The sequence below is a fragment of the Canis aureus genome, chromosome 5 (genome assembly GCF_053574225.1).
Source record: "Canis aureus isolate CA01 chromosome 5, VMU_Caureus_v.1.0, whole genome shotgun sequence".
Classification (NCBI taxonomy): Eukaryota; Metazoa; Chordata; class Mammalia; order Carnivora; family Canidae; genus Canis; species Canis aureus.
Genome location: NC_135615.1, coordinates 72,991,342 through 73,005,581, shown reverse-complemented (window position 1 = coordinate 73,005,581; position 14,240 = coordinate 72,991,342). Strand labels below are relative to the sequence as shown.

General features: G+C 43.4%; 1 protein-coding gene across 1 annotated transcript; it reads left to right on the top strand.

Annotated features, from left to right (window-relative positions):
- Positions 1-361: 361 nt before the first annotated feature.
- On the top strand, positions 362-3,131 carry ATP5IF1 (ATP synthase inhibitory factor subunit 1). Its single transcript, XM_077898887.1, has 3 exons — positions 362-523; positions 618-706; positions 2,868-3,131. Exons 1-3 carry the CDS (start codon positions 437-439, stop codon positions 3,010-3,012), a joined length of 321 nt encoding a protein of 106 aa, XP_077755013.1. The 5' UTR covers positions 362-436; the 3' UTR covers positions 3,013-3,131.
- The last annotated feature ends 11,109 nt before the right edge of the window (positions 3,132-14,240 follow it).

Genomic DNA, 14,240 nt, shown 5'->3' with positions numbered 1-14,240 from the left:
ACTCTAAATGGGATTATCCTGGACATAGGCCCCCACCACCCCTACATTGGCCATCTTATTGATGCTAGCAGTCCAGGAAAGGGAAGGCTTCCTTCGGGTGTTTAATAAGAACTTCAGGACTGGAATTGTGGTATGGAGTGGAATCTGTTGAGTTCAAGAGTCCAGACTTGGGACTTCAGGCAGTGTCCCTCCTCCATTATTATTCTCCAGGCCTTTCGCCCCAAAGCCCTTGCTAGGGATTGGCTAAGAGTAGGCCCGCCTCTCGCTCAGGATTCGCTGCGAGCTGCAGGAGCCCCGCCTCCTCCGCCTCATCATTCGCTACTCCTGGGCTCATCCCGCCTCTCCACTGAAACGATTGGCTGCCGGGGCTTCCCAGCGTCGTTAGCGCCTGCGGAGAAGCTGCACGCCCGGGTGACTGCGAAGGGCTGCTACGACTATGGCTGTCTCGGCGGTGTCCTCGCGGGTGTGGCTGGGCATGTGGGGTGTTAGGGCCCTGCAAACCCGAGGCTTCGGCTCCGAACGGGTACGCCGGCTGTAGCGTCCGTTGCCCCAGCCCTGAGCGCGTATCCCCCTTCGCCCTTTCGCACCTTGACGGATGTTCCCATCTCTCTCCGCAGTCAGAGGACCCGGGCTCCGCGGGCTCGATCCGGGAGGCAGGTGGGGCCTTCGGAAAGAGAGAGCAAGCTGAAGAGGAACGATACTTCCGGTGAGGTCCACGGAGCCCCGCGTCCAGTCCGAGGCTCTCAGGCCCTCAGGGCCCTCCTATCCTTCTCTAACTTACAGCCCTCCCGGGCACCTGGGCGGCTCAGTGGGCTGAGCAGCTGACTCTCGGCTTCCGCTGTGGTGGTGGTGATCGCGGGCGGTGGGACCGAGCTGGGAGGGGAGTTTGCTGGGATTTCCTCTCTCCCCCTCCCTCAGCGCCTCCCCACTGCCGCTCCACTCTTTCTCTCTCGAATAGATAAATCTTTTTTTTTTTTTTTTTAAGATTCTCCTAAATTGATTTATTTCACAAAGAGAGAGAGACAGGGAGAGCACAAGCAGGGGTGGCTGCAGAAGGAGAGGGAGGAAGCAGGCACCCCAGTGAGCAGAGAGCCCAGATGTGAGGCTCGATCCCAGGACCCTGGGATCATGACCTGAGCCGAAGGGATACGCACTTAACTCACTGAGCCACCCAGGCGCCCCTCATATATAGATAAATAAATCTAAAAAAAGAAAAAAGAAAGAAAGAAAAAGCAAACTTCCAATAGCCCTACCCTTACTTCCCTGGGCCTTGGGGCACCACCCATCCCCCAATAGAACTAGCAAGCCGAACCCATTACACTCAACGCTTGAGGTCCTGACTGTTGCCACCTGTAGGGCACTCCCAGTACCCTGCACAACAGTTCAGGGTCCCCAAACCGAAGCCATTTCCACCCCCGGGTTTCCAGAACTCTCAAACCATGCTCGACTTTTCCTGAATCATTTACCATGCCCACCCATGGAGTTCTCCCCCGTGTTGCCAAATGGCTTCCAGATGCTTCCAGGTTCTTCTGAGAGTGTCTAGATCCCACTGCCCACTATTGGCAGGACTCCTGAGCCTGATTACCTCGGCCCTCACCCGCCATAATCCCTGTACACTTTGTTTTCTCCTCCACATGAATGGATTCCCTGGCTTTACAGACTGTCAGCCATTTCTAGAGCCCACCTGTCTTCAATTCTGCCAGAGTGAGTGGGTCATAAGAGCTGATAGCAGCAGCTCCTGGTTGGAACCCTTCTCTCCCACTTCTTGGAGACTTTTGCTCTGCCCTGCCCTGCACAGTGCAGCCCAACCCAGCTCCTGGGCTGGATAGATTTCTCTCCTGCATAAGAGTACAGAGCAGGCTGGGGCTAGGGACTCTTTCTAGCCCTAAGTTATCATTTACTGACTTCTGTCCACAGTGGGGAACAGCATGGAACTAATCTCGCTTCTGCTTCTCCTTTGGTCTAGCTTTTAACTTCTGCCCTTTATTGCTTACTCTTAAGAATTTTATCACTATGGCACCTGCCATACCGGAGAGCCAAGGCACAACTCTAAGAAACCATCTAATTGGGCATCAACATTTTACAGATAAGGAAAACTGAGGCCCAAATGTGCCCAAACCACCATTTGAATGTCCCTTCTTGAGACCTAAATCAGACTGCCAGGTACTTTTCTTCCTATTCATTTTGGCCTTTACAGTGAGCCATGCATTTCCCCAGGCAGAGAAGGCCCTAGATAAATTGAGATAGGATATGGGTATTTGTCCTTTATACCCATTTGTCCATCCTTCCCTCCTTTTACTCTTTTTTTCTTTTTTCCCCCCAAAAAAGGGATTCTTATCCCTGGGGGGTTCCTATCCTAAGGTATTGCAGAATTAATGTCATACCTCTCTGGACTTTTCTAAAGAGAAACCTGAAAGGAATAACTCCTAAATAATGGAATTTCAGGGACGCCGGGGTGGCTCAGCAGTTGAGCACCTACCTTCAGCTCAGGGCGTGATCCCAGGATCCAGAATGGAGTCCCATGCTGGGCTCTTTGTGGGGGGGCCTGCTTCTCCCTCTGTCTGTGTCTGCCCCCCCCCCGTGTGTCTCTCATGAATAAATAAATAAAATCATTTTAAAAAATAATGGAATTTCAGGCACTAGCACCAGGAAAATGGAATCATTTGGTTATATCCTTAAGAAGGATATATCTCAAGATGGAGTATTCTTTCACTGGTGGGGCTTGAGGGGGTAGAAGAGGATGTGGCCAGCCAAATTCCAATGGGACTAGAACTCCTGTTCTTTGCCTTAGGTATTACCGGTTATGCTTAGAGATCTCTGTGGGGTGAGGCATTGGGATTAAATGCAGAACCACTGTATCCTTGTAGAGCACGCACTAGAGAACAACTGGCAGCCTTGAAGAAACACCATGAAGATGAGATCAGTCATCATATAAAGGAGATTGAGCGTCTGCAGAAAGAAATTGAGCGGCACAAGAAGAAAATCAAAAATCTAAAATCTGATGATGATTAAATGCACACAGTTCCCATAGAATGGCTACATATCATCACCCACTTCTATGGAAACATAGTTCTGGTTTTATTATCTGTCTGTGTGCTGCTAACAGATTATAATAAATTGTCGTCAGTGAATTGTGTCTAATGCCTTCTTCCACTATCTGGAGATGGGTAGGGGGACATACTACTGGACTTCTAAAATGAGTCAGATAGGGTCACCTGGGTGGGGTACTTGGTTAAGCTTCTAGCACTTGATTTGGGCTCAGGTCATGATCTCAGGGTCATGGGATCAAGCCCTACTTCAAGCTCCACGCTCAGGGCCAAGTCTGCTTGAGATTCTCCCTCTCCTTCTGCCCTCCTGCTCTTGTACCTGCTTGCACTCACTCTCTTTCTCTCTCTCAAATAAATGTTTACAAAAAAATAAATCAGGGTACCTGCAATAGGGAGCTCAAAGAGCACAGTGTGATGAATGCTATGCAATTTACAGGGGAAGGGGGCTATGACACAAGGAAAGGCCCCTTTCTCTGTGTGATACTAAGAGGTGTTCAGAGAAAGCTTGAAAAATAAACCCTAATCCAAGACAAAAAGTCAAGAGCAGCCTGGAAAACAAGAATGATGATTGCTTAAAAGGATACAATTCAAGGCACCATCAGTCCATTTTGCATTTATAAAGTGATTAGAAAGGGGTACCTGGCTGGCTCAGTAGACCAAGTTACTCTTCATCCCAGGGTTGGGTATAGAGCTTATTGAAAAAAAGAGAACTCTTCATATGAGCTAGTTATCTTTGTTCTAATTAGCCTTGTGCAAATTGAAAGAACTAGAATTAGAAACTTAGGTTTTGCCTACAGTCAGTCACCCAGTATTGTGGAGTTGAGATTTCCAAGTTTATTAATAACAATCAGAATTATTTCTTAAAAAAATTATTTCTTAGATTATATTTTGCTGAGTGTGCTCTTGATTCAAATTTGACTGTAAGTCTCGTTTAAATTTATACAAACTAGTAGTGTAATTACTCCAGATGAAAAAAAAAAAAAAGAGTGACATTTTGGGCCAAAAGCAAGACAGTTTCAATTTACCAGTTAAATAGATCATTTGCCCTAGAATTGTGATGAGTCCTTTGTTGCGAGAAACAATTACAAAAAGGTCTTTAGGGCCGTTGAATGATAAAAGTTCGGACAAGTCACTGACCTTGCTCCTGCAGACAAGACACTAGATGTCTGTTTCCAAAACACATGCCCATGATGCTCCTAGTGGAAAGTTAATAGACACTCCTGAGATATGAATGCTGAGATTCAAGTGGCCAGAAATAAAGTTACCTCAAAGATGTAGTGCAAAAAAATGATCGTAAGTCACATACCTTTTTTTTTTAACCTTACAACAGTACAAAATTTGAAAAGCTAAAAATTAGTTGGACAAGTAACATCTTCCATTTTACGTTTTTGTGAGCCTCTCCCCCAGAGCCTACTAAAAGGCTTACAAAATCCCTTAAGTTTGTAGACAGTGTTTTCATGACTTCTAATCAGTAATTACCTTGTTAGGAGTTATGTTCCTGAGTATACCATCTGCCCTTGAGATCTAAATCAGTCTAATGATGATCAAATAAAGTAAGCAAAAAGTTGAAACTTTGAAGATGAAGAGTAAGCTTGAATTCTTAAACAAAATGAATAATTTTTGGAGCAGCTTAATTTAAGACTACCTGAACTTTATGAAAGTGGTAACTCGTGGTCTTTTTGTTGTGACGTACCCATGGTTAATTTTTCTATCATGCTATAATAAAAACGAGATATAAATACTGTTTAAAAATACATTTTAAAATACCTTTTAAGTATATTTGTTTAAATATATCTTTGTTGTGGTATTTTTGTTGTGATGTACCCATGGTTAATTTTTCTAAAATGCTATAATAAAAGCAAGATATAAATACTGTTTAAAAATACATTTTAAGGGCAGCCCCAGTGGCGCAGTGGTTTAGCGCCGCCTGCAGCCCAGAGCGTGATCCTGGAGACCCGGGATCTAGTCCCACGTCGGGCTCCCTGCATGGAGCCTGCTTCTCCCTCTGCCTGTGTCTCCGCCTCTCTCTGTGTGTGTCTCTCATGAAAAAATAAATAAAATATTTTTTAAAAATACATTTTAAAATACCTTTTAAGTATATTTGTTTAAATATATCTTTGTTAAAATCATAAGATAATTTATGTGGTATGAATCAGTAACCACAGACACATAGCACAGGTCATAAGAGTCTGCAAAAGCACCCCAGATGTTTCTTAGAATTTGGAAAATACTACAGCAGGGGTTCTTAAAGTGCCCACAAGCCAGCAGCATCAGCATCACCTGGGAACTTGTTAGAAATGCAAGTTCTCGGGATTCCTGAGTGGCTCAGTGGATGAGCATCTGCCTTTGGCTCAGGGCATGATCCCAGGCTCTTTGCTGGGAGCCTGCTTCTCCCTCTGCCTGTGTCTCTGCCTCTCTCTCTCTCTCATTCTGTGTCTCTCATGAATAAATAAATAAAATCTTTAAAAAAAAAATGCAAGTTCTCAAGTCCCATCACAGAACTGCTAAAACTGAGGGTTGGACCAAAAAACCTGTTTAACAAGCTTCCCCAAGTGATTCTAATGTCCTCTGACGCTTGAGGACTACTGTACAAGCAGTTTCTCATGGCATTTGCTGGCATTCTTGGGCATAGAACAAAGGCAAAATTTTAAATATAAGAATACATGTCTCTAACATACTTCTTCATATGAATGCCATTTCAGGATAAAAATAAAGATATGTTGAGGTTATTCTTGTACAAAACATTAACATTTTAGAGCATAGCATTCCCTCGAATATAATCCTTTTTGTTTACAGATAACAGACAACCAACACAGTCTGGCTTAAAGGAGGAGAAAAAGACCATTTTTGAAAGAACAGAGGCTATTGTCTCAGAATCTCAAGAAAACATGAACAAATAAAACTCAGGATAGGCAGGGACCAGAGAAGCCTGAGAACTGCAAGAGCAGATCTGTTGAAGCAGCGTCCTAACCATCTGTGTCAGAATCGTTGGAGTGCTTTTTTTTTTTTTTAAAGATTTCTGTAGAATTTTATACAATGAAGTTATCTAACAATTGCACAATTTATATTTATAATCATGTGGCAATTACTTGCTCATTAAATCTTGTGTGATTTCTGGCAAATGGATCCATACCATTAGTTTAATTGTATAAGCAAAGTAACTGAAACGGGATTGTGAAGTTTCTCAAGGTCACACAACCAGGCTTCTCCTGAGCAAGAACTTTTCTTCAAAGCTGCTGCTTCCACAGGGGCACCTGGGTGGCTCAGTCAGTTAAGCACCTGCCTTTGGCTCAGGTCATGATCTCAGGGTCCTGGGATTGAGCCCCACATTAGGGTCCTTGCTCAGTGAGGAGTCTACTTCTTTCTCTGCCCCTCCCCCCAGCTTGTTTGCTCTCTCAAATAAATTTTAAAATCTTAAAAAAAAAAAAAAAAAAAGCTCTGTTCCCACAAACTTAAGTTGCTATCTCAGTGTAGTGGTTCAGCTGCCCATTATTAGTTCTCAACTCAAAATGTTGAACAAGTTGGGGGCATGCCTGGACATCTGGGAATGAGCGGTAAAGGTGAAGACTCCTGAGAGTAAATATAGAAGTGCCAGCGGTTGGTGTTGGCATTGGCATTAGCATTTTGGCTGCATCATGAACCCTATCAGTATGTCAGTGCATGCCTGTATGGTGCAAACACACATTTGCCGTAGAGTCTAGTTTGAGATTTTCACATCAGTGAGTCCAAAGTTGTAATTCCCAACCCAGGCAGCACCTCAAAATACCTGAGAGCTTTAAAAGTAAGCCAAATCCTCAGGACCAATAAATCCAAATCTCTGAGGTTAGGGTATGAGCTTGAGTATTTTCAAAAAGCTACCCCTTTTTCCAGTATGTGGTCAGAGTTGTGAACCATTGGTATAAAGGATCCCTGCAGATCTGTTGATATGGTTGGGCAAGTTGTTCACTGGATAAGGACACCTCACTAAAGGGGCCAAGGAGAACTAAAATTCCGCTCACGCCCTGCTCATCAAGCAGTGTACTCAGTTTAAGGGTGGCATCTACTCTGAAAGAGACATCTTTTATTTAATTTCCACAAGGAGGACCTTAGGTCATTCCACTATAATTTTTTTAAAGATTTTTATTTATTTATTCATGAGAGACATACAGAGAGAGGCAGAGACACAAGGCAGAGAGAGAAGCAGGCTCCATGCAGGGAGCCCAATGCGGGACTTGATCCCAGGACTCCAGGATCACACCCTGAACCAAAGGCAGATGCTCAACTGCTGAGCCACCCAGGCGTCCCTCATTCCACTATTCTTGAATATGCATTACTGTATATTCCACATATTCCATTTTCAGATTTTAAAAATGTGTTCATTAAAAATTATATTTAACTACTACATGCTGGGTACTTGGTATGCACTGGAAATTCAACTACAAAATAATGACAGCTCCTGTCTTTTTTTTTTTTTTTTTCAATTAGCTGTATGCCCAACATACAACTCAAACTCATGACCCAGAGATCAAGAGCCACATGCTCTACCCACTGAGCCAGCCAGGTGCTCCACCCCCCCACCCCCCCACCCCCCCTCCAGCTCCTGTCTTTACAGAACCCACAACCTATTGTGAAAAACAAGTGGTTAAGCAATGTGGGAAGTATTCTAATGGGAGTGAGTGCAGAGTGCTGTAAGAAGGACACTGGACCAGCATTCCACCCAGACCTGGGACTCAAAGGGACCTCATGATGGGAGAGGTATAACAGGCCAGGTAAAAGGGATGGAGTGACATCCAAGGCTGAGTGACAGCATTTGAAGAAGTTGGCATTGAGGGATACCACAAGTTACTGGGAATTGACAATAGTTCACCCTGTTCATCTGGAGGATGGAGGGAATGATGGGGAGGAGGAGGAGGTAGTGTGCTAGTTTCTGCCAATCTTCTAAGGGCTGGGTTGACCACTGACAAGCTTACTCATTATGTCTTACTCCTCACCTTCCTCCTTCCTTCCTTCTTTCCATCCTCTCCCTCTCTCTCTTCCTCCTTTCCCTATCCTTTTTAGCTACAGCCCTTTATTACAGCAGAAAACACCTAAACTACTTGTACTGCACATTGAGAACTCTTAACTTCAAGCACAAAAATGAACAAAAAGCTTTCAAGCAAGCAAAGAAACAAAGAAGCATGGGGACACACATGCCACTGTTTTACTTGGTGTCATGCAACCTGGCACAACCTCACAAGTAGCAGACCCCACAAATTCCTTTTTGCTTACCACTCTTTTTAATTGAGGTAAAACTCACATAAACTTCACATAAAATTAATCGTTAACCATATAAAGTGTAAAATTCAGGCATTTCGTATATTCACAATGATATGCAAATATTACCTCTAGTCATCTGAGACATTTTAATCATCTCAAAAATTCCAAACCCATTAAGCAGTCGCTCTTCATTCCCCCCTCCACCTAACTACTAGTCTGCTTTTTATCTCTAAAGATTTGCCTATTCTGAATATTTCATATAAATGTGATTACAGCTGGCAGCCCGGGTGGCTCAGTGGTTTAGAGCCTTGAGGCCAGGGCGTGATCCTGGAGACCCAGGATCGAGTCCCGCATCGGGCTCTCTGCATGGAGCCTGCTTCTCCTTCTGCCTGTGTATCTGCCTCTGTGTGGGTGTGTCTCTCATGAATAAATAAATAAAATCTTTTAAAATAAATAAATAAATGTGATTATAGGATAGGTGACCTTTGGAATATGGCTTCTTTCACTTAATGTTTGCAAGGTTCATCCATGTAGCATTTTACAGTGCTTCATTCATATTTTTATGGCAGAGTAATATTCCATTGTATGGAGTACCACTTGGTTATTCATTCAACAGTTTATGGGCATTTGGCTTGTTTCCATTTTTTGCTATTATAAATAGTGCTGCTAAAAACATTCATGTAGTGATACTTGTTTGGACACCTGCCTTCAGTTCTGGATACATACCTAGGAGCACAGTTGCTGAGTCACATGGCAATTCCATGTTTAACTTACTGGAGAATTCCCAAACTTTTCCCACAGCAGCTGCAGCATTTTGTGTTCCCATCAGCAATATATAAGAGTTCCAATTTCCCTGTATCCTCACCAACATTTGTTAATTCTGACCATTTGATTCTAGCTGTCTGGTGGTCATAAAATAGTATTATGTTATGGTTTTTTTTTTTAATTTTTATCTATTTATGATAGTCACAGAGAGAGAAAGAGAGAGGGGCAGAGACACAGGCAGAGGGAGAAGCAGGCTCCATGCACCGGGAGCCCGATGTGGGATTCGATCCCGGGTCTCCAGGATCGCGCCCTGGGCCAAAGGCAGGCGCCAAACCGCTGCGCCACCCAGGGATCCCTATGTTATGGTTTTGATTAGCATTTCCCTGATGGCTAATGTTATGGAGCATCTTTTTGTGTGCCTGTTGGCCTTTGTATACCTTCTTTTAAGAGATATCTATTCAAGGGGCTCCTGGGTGGCTCAGTCAATTAGGCATCTGACTCTTGGTTTTAGCTCAGGTCATGATCTCAGTGTCATGAGACTGAGCCCCATATGGGGCTCTCTGCTCAGCAGGAAGTCTGCTCAAGATTCTTTCTCTCTTCCTCTCCCTTTGCCCCTCCCCACACACATGTGCTTGCTCTCTCTAGAATAAATGGATAAGTAAATAAATAAAATATTTTAATTTCTATTTATTTTTTTAAGATTTTATTTATTAATTCATGAGAGACACACAGAGAGAGGGGGGCACACAGGCAGAGGGAGTAGCAGGGTCCATGCAGGGAGTCTGATGTGGGACTCGATCCTAGTACCCCAGGATCACGCCCTGAGCTGAAGGTAGATGCTTTAACTGCTGAGCCACCCAGGCATCCCTAAATAAAATCTTTTTTTAAAAAAATGTCTATTCAACTCCTTTACTTATTTTGAATTGTATTGTTTGTCTTTTGGTTGCTGAGTTGTATTTTTTTTAAGATTTTATATATCTGATGGAGAGAAAGAGCACAAGTAGTAGGGAGAGGAAGAGGGACAAGCAGACTCACCACTGAGCACAAGCCCCAACATGGGGCTTGATCCCAGGACCCTGAGATCATGACCTGAGCTAAAGTCAGACACTTAAGCAACTGAGCCACCTAGGTACCCATGGTCATTGAGTTTTAAGAATTCTTTATATATTCTGGAAACAAGATCTGTCTGCAGACCCATCCTCTGTTCTGTCTGGCAGTTGTAAAAGAGTATATGTATAATTTGCCACATATATAGATATTTACCACAAATATAGATATTTGCTACATATATATGTATGTGTGTATGTATCTGTATGTATATTCATAACAAAATAAGGAGGAAATACTCATATCAATTATAGTCCTCATTTCTGTAACTAGTCATATGGCTGTAGCTGTTTTGTTTTGTTTTTTAAAGTAGGCTCCCGGGGGATCCCTGGGTGGCTCAGTGGTTTAGCGCCTGCCTTTGGCCCAGGGTGCCATCCTGAAGTCCCGGGATCAAGTCCCGCGTCGGGCTCCCTGCATGGACCCTGCTTCTCCCTCTGCCTGTGTCTCTGCCTCTCTCTCTTTCTCTATGTCTATCGTGAATAAATAAATAAAATCTTTAAAAAAAAATAAAGTAGGCTCCACGCGGGGCTCAAACTCATGACCCTGAGAACAAGACTTCAGCTGAGATCAAGAGTCAGATGCTTAACTGACTGAATCACCCAGGCACCCCTATAGCTGGTATTTTTAACTGCCTTCTTCCACTGTATTCCCTTTGCCTTCAAAGGGAAGCCTACAAGCACCTCAGCTGGTTATGGTTCTTTACTTGTTAGGTTGACCCAAACCTTCATTCCTAAAGGGTCTGGGACATTAGTAGTCCTGCCAGGATTGAGCTGCAGTTTTCCATTAACCTTAACATAGGGTATGATAAACACTAAGAGATGCCTTAAGGGTATCCTGTGTTTCAGACATACTCTTCCTTACTTCTACTGTGGAGGAGTAGTCCAATTTCTCCTTGGTAGTCAGGATCAATCACCCTAGCCAGCTCAGTAACTCACTTTGTCTGTTGCTTCAGAGGCATAAGGAGTCAAAAATGGCCGGGCAGCAGTCTTACCTTCCACCTCAATGGAACCATTGTTTGGAACTAAGACTTCTAGGTCAGTAGGGCATAAGTTCACAGAAAAAGCAAAATTTTGCTAGTGGATTACTAGCGGTAATATAGTGAGTGGTGTTATTCCCATTTCCACCCCTTGATTCCTAGACCTGTGAATCCTAGCTATGGGAGAAGCTAGTTATATAGATATAGGTATAGATATAGATATAGATATAGATATAGATATAGATATAGATATAGATAAACATATACATATAGATCACTATATACTAGATGCTGACTCAGAGCATACACAGCTTTTGGAAGAACCTTACCCCAGCCCTGCAGAGTATTGCCACTCAACCAGCACTGAGTCTTCAAAAGACTCCACTGTCTCCATTCCACTGTCATATCAAGCTAGTTGCTTCAGGATGGTAGGGAACATGGTAAAACCAGTGAACTCCATAAGCATGGGCCCACCACTACACTCCATCTGCTGTAAAATGAGTTCCTTGATTAGAACCAATGCTGTGTGGAATATTAAAATAGTGCATAATACATTCTGTAAGCCCATGGGTGATGGTTTTAGCAAAAGGAAAACAACTTTGTTAACAAGGGTGCCTATTCCAGTGAGCATCAAACATTGCTTCTTTCATGATGGAAGGGGTGCAATGTAACCAACCTACCACCAGTGGGTGATTACCTTGAGGAATGGTGTCATATCAGGAGCTCAGTGTTGGTCATTACTTCTGGCAGACTTGGTACTCAGCAGCAGCAATAGCCAGGTTGGCGTTGGTAAGTGGAAGTCCATATTGCTGAGACCAGAATAACCTCCATTCTTGCTACCATGGCCACTCTGTGGATGAGCCACAGAGGTGATGACAGGTGTGGCTGGAGACAAAGGTTGACTGGTTATCCACAAAATAGGTCATCCTGTCCACTTGATTATTAACATTTCCTTTGCTAAGGTCACTCTTTGGTGAACATTCAGGTATGACACAAATATCTTCACATTTTTTGCTCATTTAGAGAAGTCAATCTACATACATCTTTCCCAAATTCTCTTTTTTAAAAAAACATTTTATTTATCTATGCATGAGAGACAGAGAGAGAGAAAGAGAGAGAGGCAGAGACACAGGCAGAGGGAGAAGCAGGCTCCATGCAGGGAGCCTGACGTGGGACTCGATCCTGGGTCTCCAGGATCACACCCCAAGCTGAAGGCAGCGCTAAACCGCTGAGCCACCAGGGCTGCCCCCCAAATTCTCTTATCATCAATTTTCCAATCATATTTCTTCTGAGTCCCTTATATCCAGCCAATGAATTGGCCACAGTCCCTGAATATATAATTGTACATCTAGCCATTTCTTCCTCAAAAAAAAAAGTGAACAACCAGGAGCAATACTTGAAGTTCTGACCCTGGGAGGATTTTCCTTCACTGCTGACCTTCACGATGCCCCGGAAAGGGGCTATAGCACTACAGCTGTCCACATTCATGTGGTACCTGCATATTATATATAACCGCTTATAAACCAGGCCTGAGTCTTTTCTTTCTCTGTCAACTGGTTATAGGGAATTCCACATTAAGCCACTTTCTCTTTCTCTGGGAAAGAGAAAGCAACAGAACAGGAGTGGGACCTTGGGCATTTAGGATACTTCACGTAACTAACTTGTACCTTTTGGGTTTGCTCAGGCTCAGTCATATATATGCCACTTCCATTTGATGATAAAGTGCTGCTGTGCATGCCCAACTTTATAGTTTGATGGGTCAGAAAATACTCAGTTCATGATAGGCATCTTAAGTCTCATGGTAATTTGGTTCGTCCATGGTTAAGCATTCAGTTTCTACTAAGGTCCAATAGCAGGCCAAGAGCTATTTCTCAAAAAGAGAGTAGTTTTCAGCAGGGGATGGCATAGTTTTGCTCCAAAGTCCTAAGAGCCTATGCTGCAAATCACCTGAAGGGCCTGCCAAAGACTCCAAACAGCCTCCCCATATGCCACTGACATTTTAGGTACCATTGAATCTGCTGGATTATATGACCCAAGTGGCAATACAGCTTGCACAGCAGCCTGGCCTTCTCTCTTGCTCTGATCCCCACTCATAACTAGTAATTTTACAGGTTTTTCAGTAAACAGGTTGGAATAATACACTCAAATGAAGAGTGTCGCCTCCAAACTCCAAAAAAGTTCTACTAAGTGTTAGGCCTCTCTTTTAGTTGTAGGAAGTGACAAATGAAACAACTTATCCTTCATTTTAGAAGGGATATCACAGCATGCCTCATGTCATTGGATTCCTAGAAATTTAACAAAGGTAGAAGGCCCTTGAATTTTTGGCAGATTGATTTTTTATCCTCTGACACACAAATTTCTTACCAATAAGTCTAGAGTAGTTGCTAGTTCTTGCTCACTAGGTCCCATTAGCATGATGTCATCAATGTAATGGACCAGTGTGATATCTTGTGGAAGGGACAGATGATAGTAATGGCCTAATGTTTGTGTCCCCCAAAATTTATATGTTGAAATCATAACCCCTAGTGTGATGGTATTATAAGTTAGAGCTTTCAAAAGTGATTAGGTCATGAGGGTGGAGCCCTCACAAATGGGATTAGTACCCCTATAAAAGTGACCCCAGAGAGCTCTCACTCTCTTTCTGCCATGTGAGGATACTATGAAAAGTCCAGCAGTCAACAACCTTGAAAAGGGATCTCACCAAAACCTAATCATTCTGTCTGTCTGATCTTGGACTTCTAGTCCCCAGAACTGTGAGAAATAAATTTCTGTTGTTTATAAGCCACCCAGTCTGTGGTGCTCTGTTATAGCAGCCTGAATGGGCTAAGATAGTGATCAGTTTCCCTTAAACCAAATTTTGACAGATTTGGAGAATTTTTTTAAAAAGATTTTACTTATTATTTATTCATGATAGACAGAGAGAGAGAGAGAGAGAGAGAGAGAGAGGCAGAGACACAGGCAGAAGGAGAAGCAGGCTCTATGCAGGGAGCCCGACATGGGACTCTATCCCAGGACTCCAGGATTGCGCCCTGGGCCAAAGGCAGGCACCAAACTGCTGAGCCACCCAGGGATCCCCCAGATTTGGAGAATTGATACATTCCTAAGGCATA

Excerpts from the sequence above, each read along its gene's own strand:
- ATP5IF1 (XM_077898887.1), top strand. The coding sequence starts at position 437 with ATGGCTGTCTCGGCGGTGTCCTCGCGGGTGTGGCTGGGCATGTGGGGT. Across the intron at positions 524-617 it reads GAGGCTTCGGCTCCGAACGG|TCAGAGGACCCGGGCTCCGC; the intron begins GTACGCCGGCTG and ends CTCTCTCCGCAG. Across the intron at positions 707-2,867 it reads GAAGAGGAACGATACTTCCG|AGCACGCACTAGAGAACAAC; the intron begins GTGAGGTCCACG and ends GTATCCTTGTAG.